This window comes from Rhipicephalus sanguineus, chromosome 1 (assembly GCF_013339695.2).
Source record: "Rhipicephalus sanguineus isolate Rsan-2018 chromosome 1, BIME_Rsan_1.4, whole genome shotgun sequence".
Lineage (NCBI taxonomy): Eukaryota > Metazoa > Arthropoda > Arachnida > Ixodida > Ixodidae > Rhipicephalus > Rhipicephalus sanguineus.
This window is the reverse complement of record NC_051176.1, coordinates 332,478,711-332,496,147: the sequence shown is the minus strand read 5'-3', so window position 1 is coordinate 332,496,147 and position 17,437 is coordinate 332,478,711. Positions and strand designations below refer to the sequence as shown.

The 17,437-nt window shown below is 45.9% G+C and overlaps 3 protein-coding genes across 3 annotated transcripts in view; 1 reads left to right on the top strand and 2 right to left on the bottom strand.

The window, feature by feature from the left end:
* Nucleotides 1-7,482, bottom strand: part of LOC119379550 (uncharacterized) — a 133,627-nt gene extending 126,145 nt beyond the window's left edge. The window contains exons 1-4 of the mRNA XM_037648852.2: nucleotides 7,250-7,482; nucleotides 6,943-7,002; nucleotides 3,340-3,387; nucleotides 3,162-3,200 (exon numbers count right to left, since the gene is read on the bottom strand). Of these exons, the coding sequence (XP_037504780.1) occupies nucleotides 3,162-3,200; nucleotides 3,340-3,387; nucleotides 6,943-7,002; nucleotides 7,250-7,348 (246 nt within the window). The 5' untranslated portion in view covers nucleotides 7,349-7,482. The remainder of the gene's footprint in view (nucleotides 1-3,161; nucleotides 3,201-3,339; nucleotides 3,388-6,942; nucleotides 7,003-7,249) is intronic.
* The window catches only part of LOC119379553 (E3 ubiquitin-protein ligase Topors), a 371,896-nt gene that overhangs the window by 189,914 nt on the left and 164,545 nt on the right, over nucleotides 1-17,437 (bottom strand). The window lies entirely within an intron of this gene.
* Nucleotides 9,862-17,437, top strand: part of LOC119379546 (formin-binding protein 1) — a 214,201-nt gene continuing 206,625 nt past the window's right edge. The window contains exon 1 of the mRNA XM_049412015.1: nucleotides 9,862-10,117. Within this exon, the coding sequence (XP_049267972.1) occupies nucleotides 10,094-10,117 (24 nt within the window). The 5' untranslated portion in view covers nucleotides 9,862-10,093. The remainder of the gene's footprint in view (nucleotides 10,118-17,437) is intronic.

The window sequence follows — 17,437 nt, the reverse complement described above, 5'->3', positions numbered from 1 at the left end:
ATTTGAAACTTGCACTCCTAAAACGACAATACGGCACCGCCGGCCAGCATAGGCACTAACAAGTGACATCATTTTAAGGGATTTGAAATTGTAAATATATCATAGACCTCCATTTGCTTAAAAATAATAGATGAATGTGAAAGCTAATAATAATAATATCTGGGGTTTAACGTCCCAAAACCACCCTATGATTATGAGAGACGCCGTAGTGGAGGGCTCTGGAAATTTCGACCACCTGGGGTTCTTTAACGTGCACCTAAATCTAAGTACACGGGCCTCAAACATTTTCGCCTCCATCGAAAATGCAGCCGCCGCGGCCGGGATTCGATCCCGCGACCTTCGGGTCAGCAGTCGAGCGCCATAACCACTAGACCACCGTGGCGGGGCAATGTGAAAGCTAAGAACTAAAAGAATAATGTGACAATTTTTGAGCTCACAGTAATGCTTAAAGGCCAACTCCGGCGATTTTTCGAGGTCGATGGATCTCAATGAAATTCGCTGGGTACGTTCCTTTGCACGTTTCCGTCATTTATGCCAAATTACAGGCTTGAGACATGCACAGATTGTTTGCAAATGAATTTTAAAGATTGCCTGCAAACGCCCTCCTGGCTTCCCACAATTACTGGCAACATTGCGTCTGTGACGTCAATGTTGGGAAGGCGGCGGAAGTGACGCAGTTGAGGGCACCGCTAACTTCGGCGCTTCGGCCACTACAGCGAGCGTCTGCTGTGCACAAGGCGACAGACAGCGTTGGTTTGACCGGCGCTTCGCTGGTCGTCCAGGCTGTCACAGATTTCATACTCCGCGCCGGCGTGACCGGCATGCCTTGCCCGACTTCCGGTTCGTTCGTAACAACGTCTACGTCATACATAGACAGTACACTCGGTTGGGTTTCGGTTTCGGTGTTGCGCTTTTTTGCTTATTTAAAATTATTCTCCAATTTGCTGTGTATTTCTGCTATTGGGCCCGTAACATGAGCGTCTCAGGAACATAAAAGCACCATTACTTTGACATGGCCAAAAAATCGCCGGAGTTGGCCTTTAAAGGGCCCCTCACCAGGTGACCTAACGAATTTTAGTTAGACATTGCAAGTTGTTGCGAGCCCAATAAAGAGCATTTTGCCACAAGAATTTTTCTAATCGATCGGTTAGAAGCTGAGAAAAACAATAATTTGTAGCGGCGCGAAACCATGATGCGAGGAGGCGAGCTGCAAACCCTTGCCGCTCGCCCCGTGTAGGCTTCGCAAGCCAAATCCCTTCCCTGCCCTCTTCGGCACGCGAGCAGAAGGATCACATAACGCATACGCATGAACACGTCATGTGCACAAAATGTCACGAGCGCATGACGTGCCCGAACCAGCCCGAGCCCCCGAGACGCGAGCGGTGTTGTGGCGGCGTTCTTTGCGCTTCATCTCTGCAAGTTATGCCGAATGCGCCCTCGCCGATCACTTGGCTTTTAACCTATTACTGAGCACGAAAGCTGCAACATTTGTACGGACGCGAGACTAGCGGTGTGCTGCATGAACATAGACGCGGGAGGATAAATGAGCCTAATGAGCGCTGGAACGCGGTAGAAAATTAGTTTCTTTGCAAAGTCTGCACGATGCGCAAGGCGCGAGAACACGAACGCGTGCGAAACGGAGGTAGATTAGTCTCGAATCTCGCTGCGATTCGCAGTAAAAATTAAAAAAAGAAAACGCACACATTTCGTTTGTGTGTTTTATTATTGCTCTCAAGTTTTATTCATCCATTCAAGCAACAAATTACACAAACTACACGTCGTGTCAAATAATTATCGCAGTGTCACGTGCTACTGTTGGCGACGTCAGAGCACAGTCGTCTACGTAGAGGAGCGATGTCACAGTACTACCATCTACGTAGGGCCATTCTCTCATGTACGTCATCCCCTCATTCTCTGGGCGCGCGGACGCGAGAAGAAGGGAAAGCAGCGTTCAGCTTGAAATTTGACCCATTTACGCGGCGCGTAGCGTTGCAAATTTTGACAGACGTAATCGTGAACGCCCAGTGCATGCATTGCGCTCGTCAGCTCAAAATTGTCAAACCTGGTGAGGGGCCCTTTAAAGCCCAAAAGCCGACTTGCCTGGAATGCGAGCCACGAACACGCTGCCCTTCCCTCGCCTGTTCTCTCCTCCTTTTTGGTACAGTGGACAGGACCTCTTTCGGCGTTCTAATGCAAACACGCACATCTCTCACAGCCGCCTCCAAGCAGCAGTCAACGTCATGTCACGTGACTAAACAGTACGGTGGCAAGCGCTCTCCCACGGCGCCTGTTCGCAACACGTGGCAGGAGGCTCTCCATGAAGAAGAGAGCGATGTTCTGGGCGTATAGTTTGAGGAGGCGTTGTTCTAACAAAAGACGCTGCAGCTCGGGAACGTCTGTCATTTTGGAACTGCACGACTGGTGTGCGTGACATCATTACGGTGCCGCAGTTGAAATGGTATGATGCTCCGAAACTTGGTCGACTATGGCTTAACAGGCCTCGCTGCGTCACCATGTTTTGTCGATGACCGAAAATTTTGATTGGCTGACTAAGAGGACGTGAGCTGTAGAGTTCAGGGGAACGCGCGCTGGAAAATCAAAATTGTGCTTTTATAGCTATTAAATCAACCAGGACGGTCAAACAAATCAATTATTCAATGGACGGCCAGGATTCCGAATACACACATCGTTCGAAAGTTTTTTGGAAAAAGTTTCACGATCCCTTTAAAGCATATGACAAAACCCTTTAACTCTGCTCGTACCTGATGGATTGGAATATTTCTAGTGGCAATCAATTCGTAAGGCAATAAACTCCGACATAAGACGACGTTTGATGATTACTTGAAAAAGTTTTTCATGACCCCTTTAACTATAACTTTCTTTATAAGCTTTCAATGCACGGACTTAAATGGAAGAGGCTAGTTTGTTCATGGTTCATAGTTGGAACATCTTGAAGTGTTGCAGAGGTCGTGTCAAGATGTTTTAAGTGAAAGCAGCCATGGACTCATGGGTCTACACAGTACAAAAAAAACTTAAACACATCTACTTAAAGAGTGCAAAGCAACAATTTTCTTCCACTGCTGTGGAAAACCTCTTGTGCAGAATTGTGCTTTACAACACCCCCAGTACTGCCTCTCTTCTGATCATTGTCCTTAACTTACCTCGGAAAATTCATCTTTGACTTTGGGCTTCTTATTGTTCTGAAACACAGAGCATATTTCATGCACATTTTACACAGATGTTGGTCGCATGCTTGTACATTTGTTGCATGCAGCTTGTTGGAAACGTAAAAAGCTCCTCTGACAATCAGTCTGAAAAGTGGGCCTCCCTGTCACTTACCGTTTGTGGTTCACACAGTGGCGGTGTGCCGTTAGAATTGTTATCGTTCTGAAAAAGACACAGTAAACTTATCACTGCTGCACAGTATGCAGATCACTCAAATGCCATCTCACTCAATTTAAATGCTAATGAACTGTGCCAAAGTTCCCATACATTCAATCTGACTACACTGTAAGTTCAATTATTTTCCCAATGTATGTAGGCCTCTGTACCTACATACCTTGGGAACTTTTGGGTGGAGTGCTATTTATGGAAAGAATAAAGCAGCACTCGGCAAGGTGAAGAGATTGTACATTCGTCCACACACGCACAAGTGAAACAAAAGCAAAAGTCAGCATGTTCACCACAAAATGACTTCTTTGCATTAGATTTCCACATATTTTCCTGTATCTAGGCCCTTCTAGAGCAGGAAGTTCACGAAAGTTACCAAGGTTGATTTTTACCCACCTTTCGGTACAATGCAATTTCTTTTTATTAGTAAACAATTTAATTCTAAAATATGTATTCATACATGATCAGCAAGTCATACTTTGGAACCACGAATAGGTAAATTTTACAATAAGCAAGCCACATCAGATGTATACATCAACAAGAGAAGCAGCACTATTTCGAAACTGCACGAGGAGTGCCATAACGTAAAACCATTTTGTTCTGTTTCTGTTCCATACCACCAAATGGCAATCCATGACTGGTCAAAATTTTCCGGGCTATGCCCATTGCGCCTGATTTGTTATGTGATGTAACAGATACCGCGAAAATGTGCCAGTGCATTAGTATGCCGAACAAAACAAACTTTCTCAGAATAGCTGTAGAGTGTTCCGTTCCAAATGGAACATATCATGGCTGTCCACCGATTGTTCTGGTGCTATGTGATTTTGGCTGGTGGTGAGAGTGAAATTAATTACATATAATTACGTTTTGCATGGTCACATAGTGACCGTCGAGCTGTTTCTTTGAGAATGGCATTAATTGCCATTTTCCATATCGTTTCAGAATAGGGCATATGCCAGCTATTCTGCACGTATTAGTTTGTTTGGCGTAATTTAGCATAATCTCTGCATACTCGTCATTTCAATGCCATGGATATTTTGCAGTTTCTGGTCACCTCTAGAGTCACAAGCAAAATGGACACGGCCTGAAAATTTGACTAATTTTACCAATCAGGGAGCGCTGATGGTGAAATTGAAATCAAAACAAAACAGAATAAAGTTATATTATACCTGCATTGCTTTCCATGACATCATGTGCATTGGCACTGTGTGTTCAATACTAAGAAGGTTAAGGTTGCAGTTAAAGGGTGCTGACACAAGAAATTTGCATCTCGTTTTTTTTTTCTCTTGCAATAAGAAGCTAATGACCCACTTATCACAACAGGAAACCTTATTTACTCGAGCACACGACAGTTAATTATTTGGAGACGTCTTTATAGCATCCAGCTGCAGTTTCAGTTTCAGGGAGCGCCGCGAGAGATGAGACCATATTGGTCTTTTTTAGAAACACAGCTAGCCACATGACAACACAAAACAGTGACACACACACCGTACGTTGCAACACATACATGTAGGCACAGTGTTGACAAGTGCAGCAGAGAGCACATGCAACGGGCATGGCAGCCAACACAAATTGTGACAGAGGTAGATGTAGGTTGTTTACTCTAAAACCACGCTGACGTCAATGTCGCTAATCACTCCGTTTTGCACTCAATTGTACGGCATACACTTTGCAATTGATTTTAAATATGTTCTAGGTTATCTTTGCAATTGGTATTTTGTAGATGATGTGTGTATGTGCACACAAGTCTATCTCAAGTTATCTCACCTTCGAAAATTTTAGTCGGTACTCCTTTAAAAGTGAGCAACGATTCTCCATAGCAACTAAAGACTTTTCTAAGATTTTTATTGCACAAATGGGGCATAGACAAGCAAGACTACTTCAGAACCACTAATGTTAAACCAATGCCCACCATGCTGTGGTTACAAGATTAAATTCCCCAAGAGGGAAGTTTGACCTTCGTTTCAGCCTAAACATTTTCCTGTCAAAGTACAAATAGACTTTTGAATGTATATTCTGCCACTCTAAACTAATTTACTCCTCTTTGTTAATTTACCTTTATAACCTGCCCACTGCAATTGGAATGGGTTACACACAGCTTAAGAGTTATGACAAGTAAATTTGCAGACTGTCAGAAAGGGCATGGAGTCCACAAGCCAAATTGACAGCAGCACCTACTCTTGACTCCATCTGGGGAAAGGGCTGGCAGCTTTATAGATTTACCTGGTCATAGCTACAAATTTGTTTCAACTGTCCATGCAACAACTACATTAAAAACCATTTTAAGGCACCTTCGATGATGTTTGAAGAAATGGCAAAACATATTTCAGAGTGTTCAATAAAAGAGTGAGCCAAGTTGTATCAGCTGCATCTAAACATTAAAAACTACAGTAAGGAGCAACAACTGTTCACAAACTTCCACGAACTTCCACTTGGGGAAAAAGAATGCGTTTTCTCAACCATGTGCATCGACAAGGCACAGGCCAGAAGGTGTTGCGGCTTGGTTCACAATATCTGCTGGCACCAGCAGCTTGGAATGCAATGTAAGCGAGGTGCTTATCTGAACATATGGGCACTCATTTAATGACTTTCTTGAGCATGATAAGTGAGGTGTTGCTCAATCTATGGCATCATTCAAATGCACACGGCATGCACAGCTGCACTGTTATATATGTATATAACCTCTTCAGTGGTGACAAGTACAACTGTATGCACGCATTATATATAGAGGTGCATCACACATCGTGTGTTACTTTATCTGGCTTGGAAAGCAACGTGCACATTTGTACGCGCTTTCTGGATAGACAAGTAGCGCATATCCTATTGCTGCAAAGGATCACTCTGCTGAAGACACTGCGATGTTTGACAAGTCGTGTTCCAGGAGCCATACCAAAACTATAATTTGTGTTTGCTCAGACTGGATATAGCCAATGGCAAATTGATCCCAAGATTTGATTATTTTTATAAAGAAATGAAACATGACTGACTTAAGAATAAACTAATCTTTAGTTACTCTAATTACGATTAACTACTGAAATATGCACAAATGAACATAATACCCCCTTCTACAAAAAAGTTGTTTCCATCCATGACCAGCTTCTCTTTTTTCTTTTTTCTTTTTTTTTTTGCAATAGAACATCGAGTGGCTTGCAATAAAGCTGTGTAAATTTCTTCTCCCTTCGGTCGGCTATGTGATCGGGTCATTGGTGTACTCTGGCGCAAGTGAGAACACAAAGCATCAGCATCCGGTTGCCCAACCGTTATGGCAGTCGCAGAACTATAAGTTCGGCGATTTGGGACGGTTCTGGACATTAAGTAGGTGGTAACAAACATTTCTATGATGCAAACGTTCCTATGATATACTTCGAGCGAGTCACTTCAGTTGTACTGCTTAGACATGCCACTATGCACAGTTTCGACCAGAGCCGCACGACATGACCGACGGCGTCCTCGTACATCGAGAAACCGCACAGAACTGCACTAGAGTAATCCGCAAGTCTGATGAGGATACCGCATGCACCGTTGTCAGTGCACGGTAAAGACTCCACTTACACACAGAGAAACCGTGCTACTTGACCGCCGGCGCTTGCTGATCGGGACGCATCCAGTTACCTAATGGAGAACACGTAAGAGACCTTTCAAAAGCATTGCCATCACCGCGGGACCCACTGCGATAAAATTCACAAGCAAAACATGGCCACACTCCTAGTGTCACCCCTTCCAGAAAAATTGAACTCTACCCCCTTAACTTTACCACAAAGCAAACTGGAGGCTGTTCGCAGACACCGGGAAGTCCGAAGCACGTTACACCGACTTCCCGACTACCGCAGCACTTCACAAAGCGTGAGACAAGACTAACATTTGTATCCCGGCTATCCTGCTCGTCCTCGTCGTCCGAAATCAGGATCACCTCGTGTTTTTCTAGTAATGGCCTTATAAACGACTTCGTTGATGACATTACTAACTCATTTGGAATCACAATGGCAATAACCGCTTTGGCGCTTTGGCGTGAGCGGTACCGCACTCTCTCAAGTTCCAACAATCGCTACAGAGGGCAAAATAATCGACCATGAGTTTTCAGTTCGAAGAGCACTCAGTAGATGTACTAACCCTACTAATCTCACTTTTGCACTTTCCTGTAGGGGCGCCCCCGTCGGGGCCAAATTTCAATGCAAAATAATTTTGAAGTTAGCGAGTACTTTTTTGCATAGTATTACACTTAACTAAAACAATCTGCTGTTTACACCGAGCGTTTTTGTGAGATATTGGGTCACTTGCCTTTTATTTACGATATTTGTTTGTCAGCAGCCTACTGGCATCGATCTTATCTATGACGTCATGTTTTGTTTTCTATAATTCAAAATGTGCGGCGGGAGAGTTCAGGGGTCGTTCGGGCAATGCCACCCAAGTTCCCGCTACAAATATTTAGAATTACCCTTTTACCAAATTCCTAAATTACCAAATTTAGGAATTTGGCACCCATCAGGAATGTCGATTACTCGATAAAAAAAGCCTCCTTGATAGTGATTAGTCGATTAATGGCTAAACCGATAAGCAATGAATCGTTAATCGATTAAAAAAATTTAATGGACCACATAATTATGAGTGTAGTTTTGGTTTAACGTGGTAAATAAACTTGCATTTAAATCAGGGATATTCTCTTTTTTGACATAATTAACAGTGTTTAGGCCATAGAAGTTCACAAACATAATAATTTGAAGCAGAAGGCTGTGTTTGATTGAATTAGCATTTGTATATGTTTGCTCAATGGGATCTTCCAAATTATTTACAACTGAAAAACAACAAATTGTGATTGTGGTAAAGCACTACTTGAAGCACAAGAAAGGTCAAGTATGTTTACATCATCGGGACGTGCTGTTTTTTTAAGTATAGCAGAGAATAAACGTAGATCATTTCTGTTTGAGCACACCCACCTTTACTGTCTGTGCCACTTTTACAGCACCTCCTGCCACTATCAAGCTGAACGTGAAGTGACAGTCAACACTGTCATTAAACAAAAGCAGCTAGGAAATTGAAGAGATAGCAAAGACACGTGCTCTTGACTTACGCACAGCCACACTGCAAGGCTATTCACATTTGATGATGCAGTTTGTAAGGAAGAACACATTTCAGTTTGTTTCCAGGCACAAATACATTTGAACAGGCACGATACCAATGGCCTTTTATTTTTTTCCAGCATTGGCAAAGATTGACATCATGCCTCAGCAGTTCATTTTGTGCGTATATGTTTGCACTTGATAGAGTGCATAATTTCTGTTGACATGTCCAAGTATTACAGAAGTATTGCCATGGCTGAATGCTTCTTGACAGCTGCATGCGAACACGCCTAAAGATGTTGACATAGCGAGACCCTGATTCTAACGTAGTCAAGGTGATATCGCAGAAAGACAGATGCGGCAATGCGCGCAACCGCGACTGTTCAGGTAACATAATTTCGCGAAACGGTGAAAGCGTTTCGCTGGAGGCAGTAACGACAGGACAAAACGCCTGTTAAAGCTACGCTATTCATTCGACGGTTTCTCCTGCACATAATTTTCGGCGTTCAAAGCGATTGCACACGCGATATGTACGACATGCGTTTTGTTAGGACCAGCTTGGACACTCAATCAACGATGCAAACCTTACTTGTTTGGCGTTGCATTTGCCAGTCCAGGCCTATTAGCTCACCTCGCGCTTACCTGGAGTGGTTCTGTGCGAGAACTACACAGGCGAGCAGAGATTTTGCGATAATAAAGAATATACGAAAATACTACAGCGAGCGAGTAAATGCGATTTAATAAAAAACAAAAACTGTGAAATGATGATGATGATGGTACTTGCAGCGTCATCTATCTTCGCGCTATTGTAGTTTGCCACGCCGCCGCTGCGCTTATTTCTGTTCTACGGTGGGGGTACAGTTTCTCTTCTCTAATATTGTTTTGAAGCGTCTGTGGTGCGCGTTAACACCGTTATAAGGGGGGAAGAAGAGAGGGAGATTTTAATTCACTTTCACCGACGCTTTTATTTGATCATTAGGCCGTTTCATTGCGATGCACCTGATGGGCGTGGAGAGCATACTCTTCACAGGATGCCTGGGCACCGCATGACTGCATCTCTAAAAGCAGCAAGCGTAGGAGGTTATATATTTATAACCTCCGACGCGAACGATAAGTTCATCAGACGCAGCGAGTTTTCTGTACGCAGTGGAAAAGCGGGCGCCATAGCAGATAACGCAGTTGTTTCACAGAACACCTAAACATAACACGGAGTGAGAGTGATGAGACCGATGAGACGTCGGGTAACCATGGTATGACGTCTTTGGTCACAAGCGTTCCGAGAGTCGCCGAAGTAGCTTGAAATAGAGTAAAATTAGGCAAAGTTACTTTGCATAACTTAGGGCGCGTATTATATACACAAATCTGTTTGTTGAAGGATTCGCGTTTCAACTTCAAGCAGCATTATCTACAACGGCCGGCAGAGGCCGCGGCCAGTCAGCGATTGGCGGCCATCTTGCTCAGAGCTGCTTCTGCGTGTGTCACAAAATGATGGCTGGTGTTTGTGTCGAAATGGAAGAACAGACGTGCATCTGAAGCTCAGAAAACGTATACGTGAGGTGTGGCTCGAACTGCTGTGATACTGCTCGGCATTTGTTCGTCGAAGACATCGTTTTGCAACTGCACGCTGGATATTCGTCAATGAAAACATGAGTTGGGGTCTCGAGCTCTGGGTGAGTGTCCGTTCTTGCACTTCTGCCGATGAGCACGCGTTGCCTCTAAACGGTGCAACTTGCGGTAGAAACTTTTTTGCGAGATGCACCAAGAACTGAGCTCCGCGGATTGTGTTGCTATCGGAATTCGTGCTCTTCGTTTTCTGCACGCGTAGAGTTTCGATGTTCTGTAAGCATCATTAAAGACATCCAACCGTCCACTTCGTTCCTTTATTCTGAGCCTCACTTGTCGCACAAAATGAGCCCCACGCTTGTCCTGCGGCGTCGTTTAAGTCGCCTCAGCCCTCAAGGTTTGAGTGGCCTCAAAACGAAGGCAAATGTATTTCCCCCAACCATCGGACCCTAACGAGTTTTGAATTAGCGTGAAAAGAAAAAAGAAAAGAACGCATACTTTCGTGTATCTTCAAGAGAAGTGTCATGCGGTGCTGACCGAAATGCTGTGATGATCGAGGCCCCATGATGGTGTTTTACTTGTATTCTGCTATGTAGGTGTGTGTGTTCGCGTTTGTGAAAAAAGCCTGTGTTCGTTCTGTGAAGGAATAGCGGACTGGCAAATTTGTTTCGGGATAGTGAACTCACCCTTACCCCTTTGGCCATTCTCGAAGAGTTGCTGAGAGGTAACACAGCTTACTCCTCTGACCAAAACGAGTAAGATGTGTTACCTGGTGGTGTCGCCATTCATGCAGACAGTGCTGTTAATCACTCGATTAGTTATTGGTGCCAACGTTGATGTCGCTAGCCCTTGCTTGCCGTTCGTCTGCTTGTTTATTATGTTAGTATCACCAGCTGCATGACCACCGAACCCAAAACTTGTGTATGTAGGAACGGGTTAGACTGAGATAACGTCGCTATGAACGTTAGGAGTAGCAAAAATAAAGGAGTAGTAGCGATTATCAGGCACGACAGATGAATGTGTGTTCCTTTGGCGTTGTTTGATGTATCTGCGTAAACAAGTTTTCGTTTGTTGTTTTTTGTCTTAAGCAAATTCCGTCGGCATTTCTTGAGCAACCACACTTCGCGCGTTTTGTGCGTCTACAGTGACAATTTCAGTGCACGTGTCATCAAGGTGGAATTTGGTGTAAGCTGCGAAGCAAATGTCTCGGCGACTGCGTGCGGAGAAATGAACTGCGTTGATCTTCTCTGCTCCTTGCCTCGTTATTTGCTCTCCGAGCCGTGTCGGATAATGCGTATTTTCGGCCGCCACCAGCAGCATTTCTGATGTTCGAGCGTTTCAGGAGAACGAAACGTGCCGGAGGGAAGTCGCGGAGAATGTTCGGAAGTTCCGTCATGTGTGCCTTTGCCCGCGCGGATGGGTATTTTGCGCCTGCAAGAGTGTTGACCTCCGTGAGAAGTGCCATTTATTCGACTGTTCGTTTTCGAGTGTGGTGTTTATTTTTCGCAGATATCCGAGTGGCAAGTGTTCGTTCTGTTAGAGCGTACGGAGCCTCACGTCAGGAGGTGCCGCGGCGAAACTGACTCATGGTCCTGCATGCCAAGCATTGCTCACAACGTGACGTTTCGCGTGTTTTCTTTCTTTTCTTTTTTCCCCATCATTCTTTCGCGCTCCTGTTGCGTGCGCGTGGCATTTATTGGTAATCACTGTCTTTTCTTTTTTTTATTACTGTTACAGCTGCTTCCTGCCTGCTTGCTTGATGTCGTAATTGACAGTTTCCGTGAACCGAACTGCAGCTTTGAGCCTGTTCTTCTGATTATGTTGTCGCGTACGTGCATGAAACATTAGGGAGTTCTTGAACGGTGGCCGTTTTCGTCCACATAGTGTAATACATCGTTGCTATAGTGCGTACTACAAGTACATTCACTAGGACGCGACGAAGCAGTGAGTATTGATCACGGGAAAAGCAGTCTAGGACGCTGTGCTCGGAGGAACGTCTGTGGCTGTACCACACTCAGCGGATTGCGCTGATGCTAACCTTATTCGAATGCTGTCGTTTTGCCTCACCAACCTCACCTCCTCAAACTTAAACCATAGGGCGAGCTCTCGAATAAATGCTGTACTCATTTCTTTGTGTGACCATTGCCTTTATTGATTTTAGTTTGTGCGCGTATGCGATTGTTTCGGAATGTTACCGCCTCGATAAAATGCTGGCACCGACCTTACGATACGCTGCACCGATTGTAGTTTCCCTGCCGACTGCATCGGGCAGACCCAGCTGAATACTGCGAAATAATGAAGCGAAGTTCGGATTCTCGTCTGATATGTGGATATGACAGAGTGCAAAAATTGCTAGCGCCGATTTTACTCATAGTCAAGTGCTTGCCATCAGTGGCGCGTAAAGCGAAAGCAGCGTACGCCGAAGAGCCGCGCTAGGTGGTTGGAGTGAACATTGCAGTAATCTCGAACCTGCTGATTTTATCTCATTGCATGCTACTTGTTAAAGCAGTGGTGAAAATGTTCAGGGTGGAGGATCTTTTTTTCTCTTCGCAGCGGCAGATATTTGGAGGCTCATATGAGGCGCATTTAGTAGCTTAATGCCAACGAGCTAATTAACTTCAGGGCTTCGAGGTATTCGCTATGCAAGGTGGCGCAGTATCCGTTGGCATTGCACGAGCAAGACGTAATTAAATTGTATGGTGTAAGTTTGTCTGTACTCCACTGTTTTTCGAACTAGTTTAAGAGCTGCGTTGTAACTTCGTTTCACTTTCACATAGTCTCGTGCTTGGCGAACCTGTCCTGCGCGAGAAAGAACTGTCACTGAACTAGTTCAAGTAGTGCAGGACGAATCGAATGGACAGCGTGATGGGACGGATTGACAGATTAATTCAGGTCTATAAGCCAAAGCAACATTGGGTCTTTGAGGGTCGCCAAGTGGATAGAAACGTCTAAATGTGCATGTGGTTGGGAGCCTTGTGTGTGCTCAGCGAAAGAACACTACGGCCACTGAGCAATGAATGGGGCGGAGTTAAATGAGTCATCCATTTGTCGCAAAGCGTTCAGATAAGCCTGACGGGAACCACACGCGGCTATCGTTTACACTGAACTGCCATTTGCGGGCATGTAAGCTCTTTCCGACAGTAACGCGGCGCAGTGAACGCTTTCAGCCACATAAAATGCTGCATCCAACGATCAATAATATGTGGGGTTTTACGTGCCAAGACGACGATACGATTATGAGGCACGCCGTAGCGGAGAGCTCCGGAAATTTCGACCACCTGGGGTTCTTTAACGTGCACCTAAATCTAAGTACACGGGCCTCTAGCATTTCGCCTCCGTCTAATGTGACCGCCGCGACCGGGCTCGAACCCGCGACTTTCGGGTCAGCAGCCGAGCAGCTGCATCCGACGTTGAAAAAGTGATATTGTCAAATGCTGTAACTTGCGCTGTTTGTGGACATGCTTCAGCCGCTTATTCTTGCTAGAACACTGTCTCGTTCTGAAAGTCGGAAAGCACGTCGCGGAAGTTGGATGTCCGACCTAAAGCACGTTCACTTCCCATCCAGTATAGACCTTATGCAAAATTGCTGCCATCTAGCGGCCGCAGTGCGCATTTCCGCCATGTTGAAGGCTAAGCGCGCTCCGCATGTGCACACACGGAGCGTACTTATCGACGTGTGGCGGCTGATAGGGACGGCAATGCCGACATATTTTCGTGTGCCGTGTTGCTGAGATTGAGGAAAATGGAATGCTGAAAAAAGGTTAGCAGGAAACTAGCCTCCATGTGTTATTAGATTTTCTTGCGGCCGACGGGAAGCGGCAGATCGTTCCGTTGCTCCGGCTACTGCTTACGATTAACGCCGTATTTACATCCGCCCTTCTTAATAGATGCGGTATGTGACAGCATCGGAACTCATCGGAGAACACTCTTTCGTGTCATGCCAGAACGAGACAGTTTTCGCGCCGTGTACTTTTGCAGGAACAGACAAACCGACTTCGTGTAGGAGCTCCAAAGCTGCATCGCGGTTACTCGCGCATGCCTGCGCTGCTCTTGACAGCAGGGGCGTAGCCGGGGGGGGGGGGGGTCCAACCCCCCCCCCCCCGAAAATTTTCAGTTTGCTGGCGTATATATACAGGCGCACATACAAACGCACGCACGAACATCGATAAAGTATGGTTGAACCCCCCCTCCCCCCCCCGAAAAATATTTCTGGCTACGCCCCTGGTTGACAGCATTACTTTGTTTATTTCATTTCGATAACAATTACATGTTAGACAGACGCGTCATCGATTCTCAGCGAACGAACCGATTGTGCTGGATCGTGTTGTTTGTAGTTTGTTTTCGACTGTGTAGTTTAAAAAGGTAGCGTCTGGCGGGGTGCTTTGCGCGCGTATTACTTCACTATGAGTATTTTTCAAGCATTTCATGTGCTATCACTGCCGAATTCAGAGGGGCGGCCCGGATGGCCTGACACCCCCTCTCCCTACTTTCTTTTTTTATTTATACCCCAAGAAGAGCACATGTCAGGTTCTCCCAGCTGACGCTGATCGCCCTTCGGGAAAAAAAGAATCCTGTATCCACCCCTGTGTGCTATGAAATATTAAGAGATGCTTTTGTGTGGCACTTTTCGTATGAAACTGAAAAAACATGCTGTTCCCGCAGATGTGTTACATTCGACCATCGGTGCGCTACCGTTGGTTGCGCGCTGAGATGGTTTCGTAAGCGTTCAGTCGGCGACGCAAAACTGCCTTGCTGCAACGGGTTGAAATTGTAAGGCTCGAGTAGGCCCCGAAAGCGACGATGTGAACGCGAATACTCTTGGCGGATCGTGTTATTTACGAGTAGATGTCGGAAGGCAATTCAATAAAATACTAGCTAATCGGCGCCTACTTCTTGGAGTATAACTAACGCGTTTCATGTTCACTTTTCACGTGCGTGAAAAGCGGACCTTTCTTACATTTTAATCGTGCGGTAGCTCTATGCAAAACATACATCAGTGACTACATTGTTTCAAAAACAACAAACAGGACAGCGGTTTTTTTTTAACTAAGATGCACAATACATTAGGTCGACGTAGCTGTCCCTTATGAAATACACATTGAAATGGGTCAACAGCACTTTCTTACCGTCATCGCTGTGCTCAGCCGCGTCGCGCGCCAATGCCTCCGCCCAAAAATTCTACACCACACGCATGATATTCCGATAGCTATATAACAACATTTCATTCGCTACACTAAAAACAGACAAAATTTATAACCAAGCGCAAAGCTTCAGTCTCAGCGATGACAGGCTTACACGTGACTCGGTGACAAACATGTACCTTCTTCTCGTTGCGAGGTAGTTCTTCACACGTAATAATTGCCAACGTAAAAACTAGGAAATGCCGGTAACGTGTACAGGCTCGTCTGACATTTTTATGCACCGACTGCCGACTATCAACGCAGATACAAGCAAGAAGTTATAGCAGCGATAGCAATACGATTCGGACACAAGCCTCCAACATGGCGCCGAATCAGTAGTTTCGTCAAACCTCCGACAGATGGCAGCAATTTTGCATAAGGTCTATAGCTGTGTAATTTAAAGCGTTATCACGTGTGCGCGTCCCGGGAGATTAATTATCTCAGCTGCGTCCCGGCTTCGCGCAAATTCAGTTCGATTGCGATGCCCTATTACAGCACCCCTTGTGCTTGCGCAATGACTCATCTGTCTGCGTCACAGCTCATTCACGTGAGCAGGCACACGTCGCCTCTTTCGATTGATTTGTCGCGCCTAATGTTCTGAATCTTATCAGTTGCTTATGAGGGACGCCTTAGCGGTGAAATGTTTCAGATTAATTTCGGCCACCTGGGGCTTTTTAACGCGCACCTTAGCCGGGGGTTTTTCTTTTTCTTTTCCCCCTCGAACCCGCGACCTTTTAATTTCGCAATACGGCTCCCGCTGCATCTTATTTTCGGAAATGAACTCGCACGCGCCGTGTGTTATGATGGGTTAGAAAAAGAGAAAACAAACTCGAACGCCAGCATTCGTGCCGCTTCGAGCAAGGTTGACACCGTTGCTAACCCGCAGTGGTGTACCGCTGCTTAGCTCGAGGACGCGGGCTCGATTCCCGGCTGCGGCGGCCGCATTCCGATGGGTACGAAATGCAATAACATCCGTGTATTTACATTTAGGTGCGCGTTAAAGAGGTGGTCGAAATTTTCGGAGCCCTCCACTACGGCGTGCGTCATAATCATATCGCGGTGTTGGGACGTAAAACCCGAACAATTATTATTTTATTACGTTAAAAATGTCGAAATTAATCCGTAGTCGCCACCTACGGCGCGCCTCATAGTCACACCGTGATTCTACCGCGTAAAAGATTGGAGTATAATCGACATCGTTGCTTCCGCCTATGCGGCTCCTGGCAGGACACACACGTGCTGCTTCAAAACCCGCGTTGAAGGTCAGGTGGGTTTCGGTGACTTGTTATTTCCGTGAAGTCGCGACCACCGGTGTTTCGTATTTTATTTGTTCTCCAAGTGGTCGCGTTGTACACCTCTGTCCTCTGGCAGCTTTCGACCTCTCCGGCACTTCTTCGCGGTGCCCAAACGAATCGATCGATTCTTCTCACCATCCTCAGAAAGAGGGCGTGTCTATTGAGGTGGCGTGCCAGGCTCGCGACCATGACCGTACGCCGCCTTTCACGTGTTCCTCCTCCTCCTCCTCTTGAGACAGGTGCCTGGCCCGCGCTGTAGCAACACCACCTAGACTTTCTAGGTGGTGTTGGCTGTAGAGCATCTGCGGGCTCGGCCGTCTCGTTTCGGAACTCGCGCCAAGTGAAAGGTGCACATCTTTTCCCTCGATGTGGATGTTGTTCGCGCAAGCACGGCCGGTTTGCCGTTTCCTCCTTTATTTGCCTTCTTAATGACATGGTAACGCGGTTTCCTTACCATCGCAAGGTAAATACAGCGCATTCTTCGCGAATAACACGAGGCGCAGGTCTCGTATTCCTTGTGTCTGTCTTCGTGAAGTGTGCGCTGTATTTGACTTGTGATGATGGAGCAGCCAACTAGCTTCGAACGTGTTATTCATGTTCCCGTACGGTAAAAGAAGCGACGCATAGTTTTGACGGACCTCTGCGCGCAAATTTTCTCTCTTGCTTCACTCGTTCAAATGTTCATGGACCCTATAGAGCAATCCCTCCTCTGTCTCTCTCAAACGCTGTGCGTTTGGCTAGTAATGTACAAACATCGCTGTGTGCCTTGTTCGGATGGACGAATGCATAATTACATGCCGTCGCGTTGTGGCCGGTGCACGTGTGCGGTGAGTGTCACGCGCGTGATGCAATATTTAGTGCAGCTCGTTGGCTTCGGTGCCGGCTGCTCGTATTCAGAAGTCTGCAGGCTTCACGGGCCCAGCGCTAGCGGCACGCGAGAGTATACTACTAC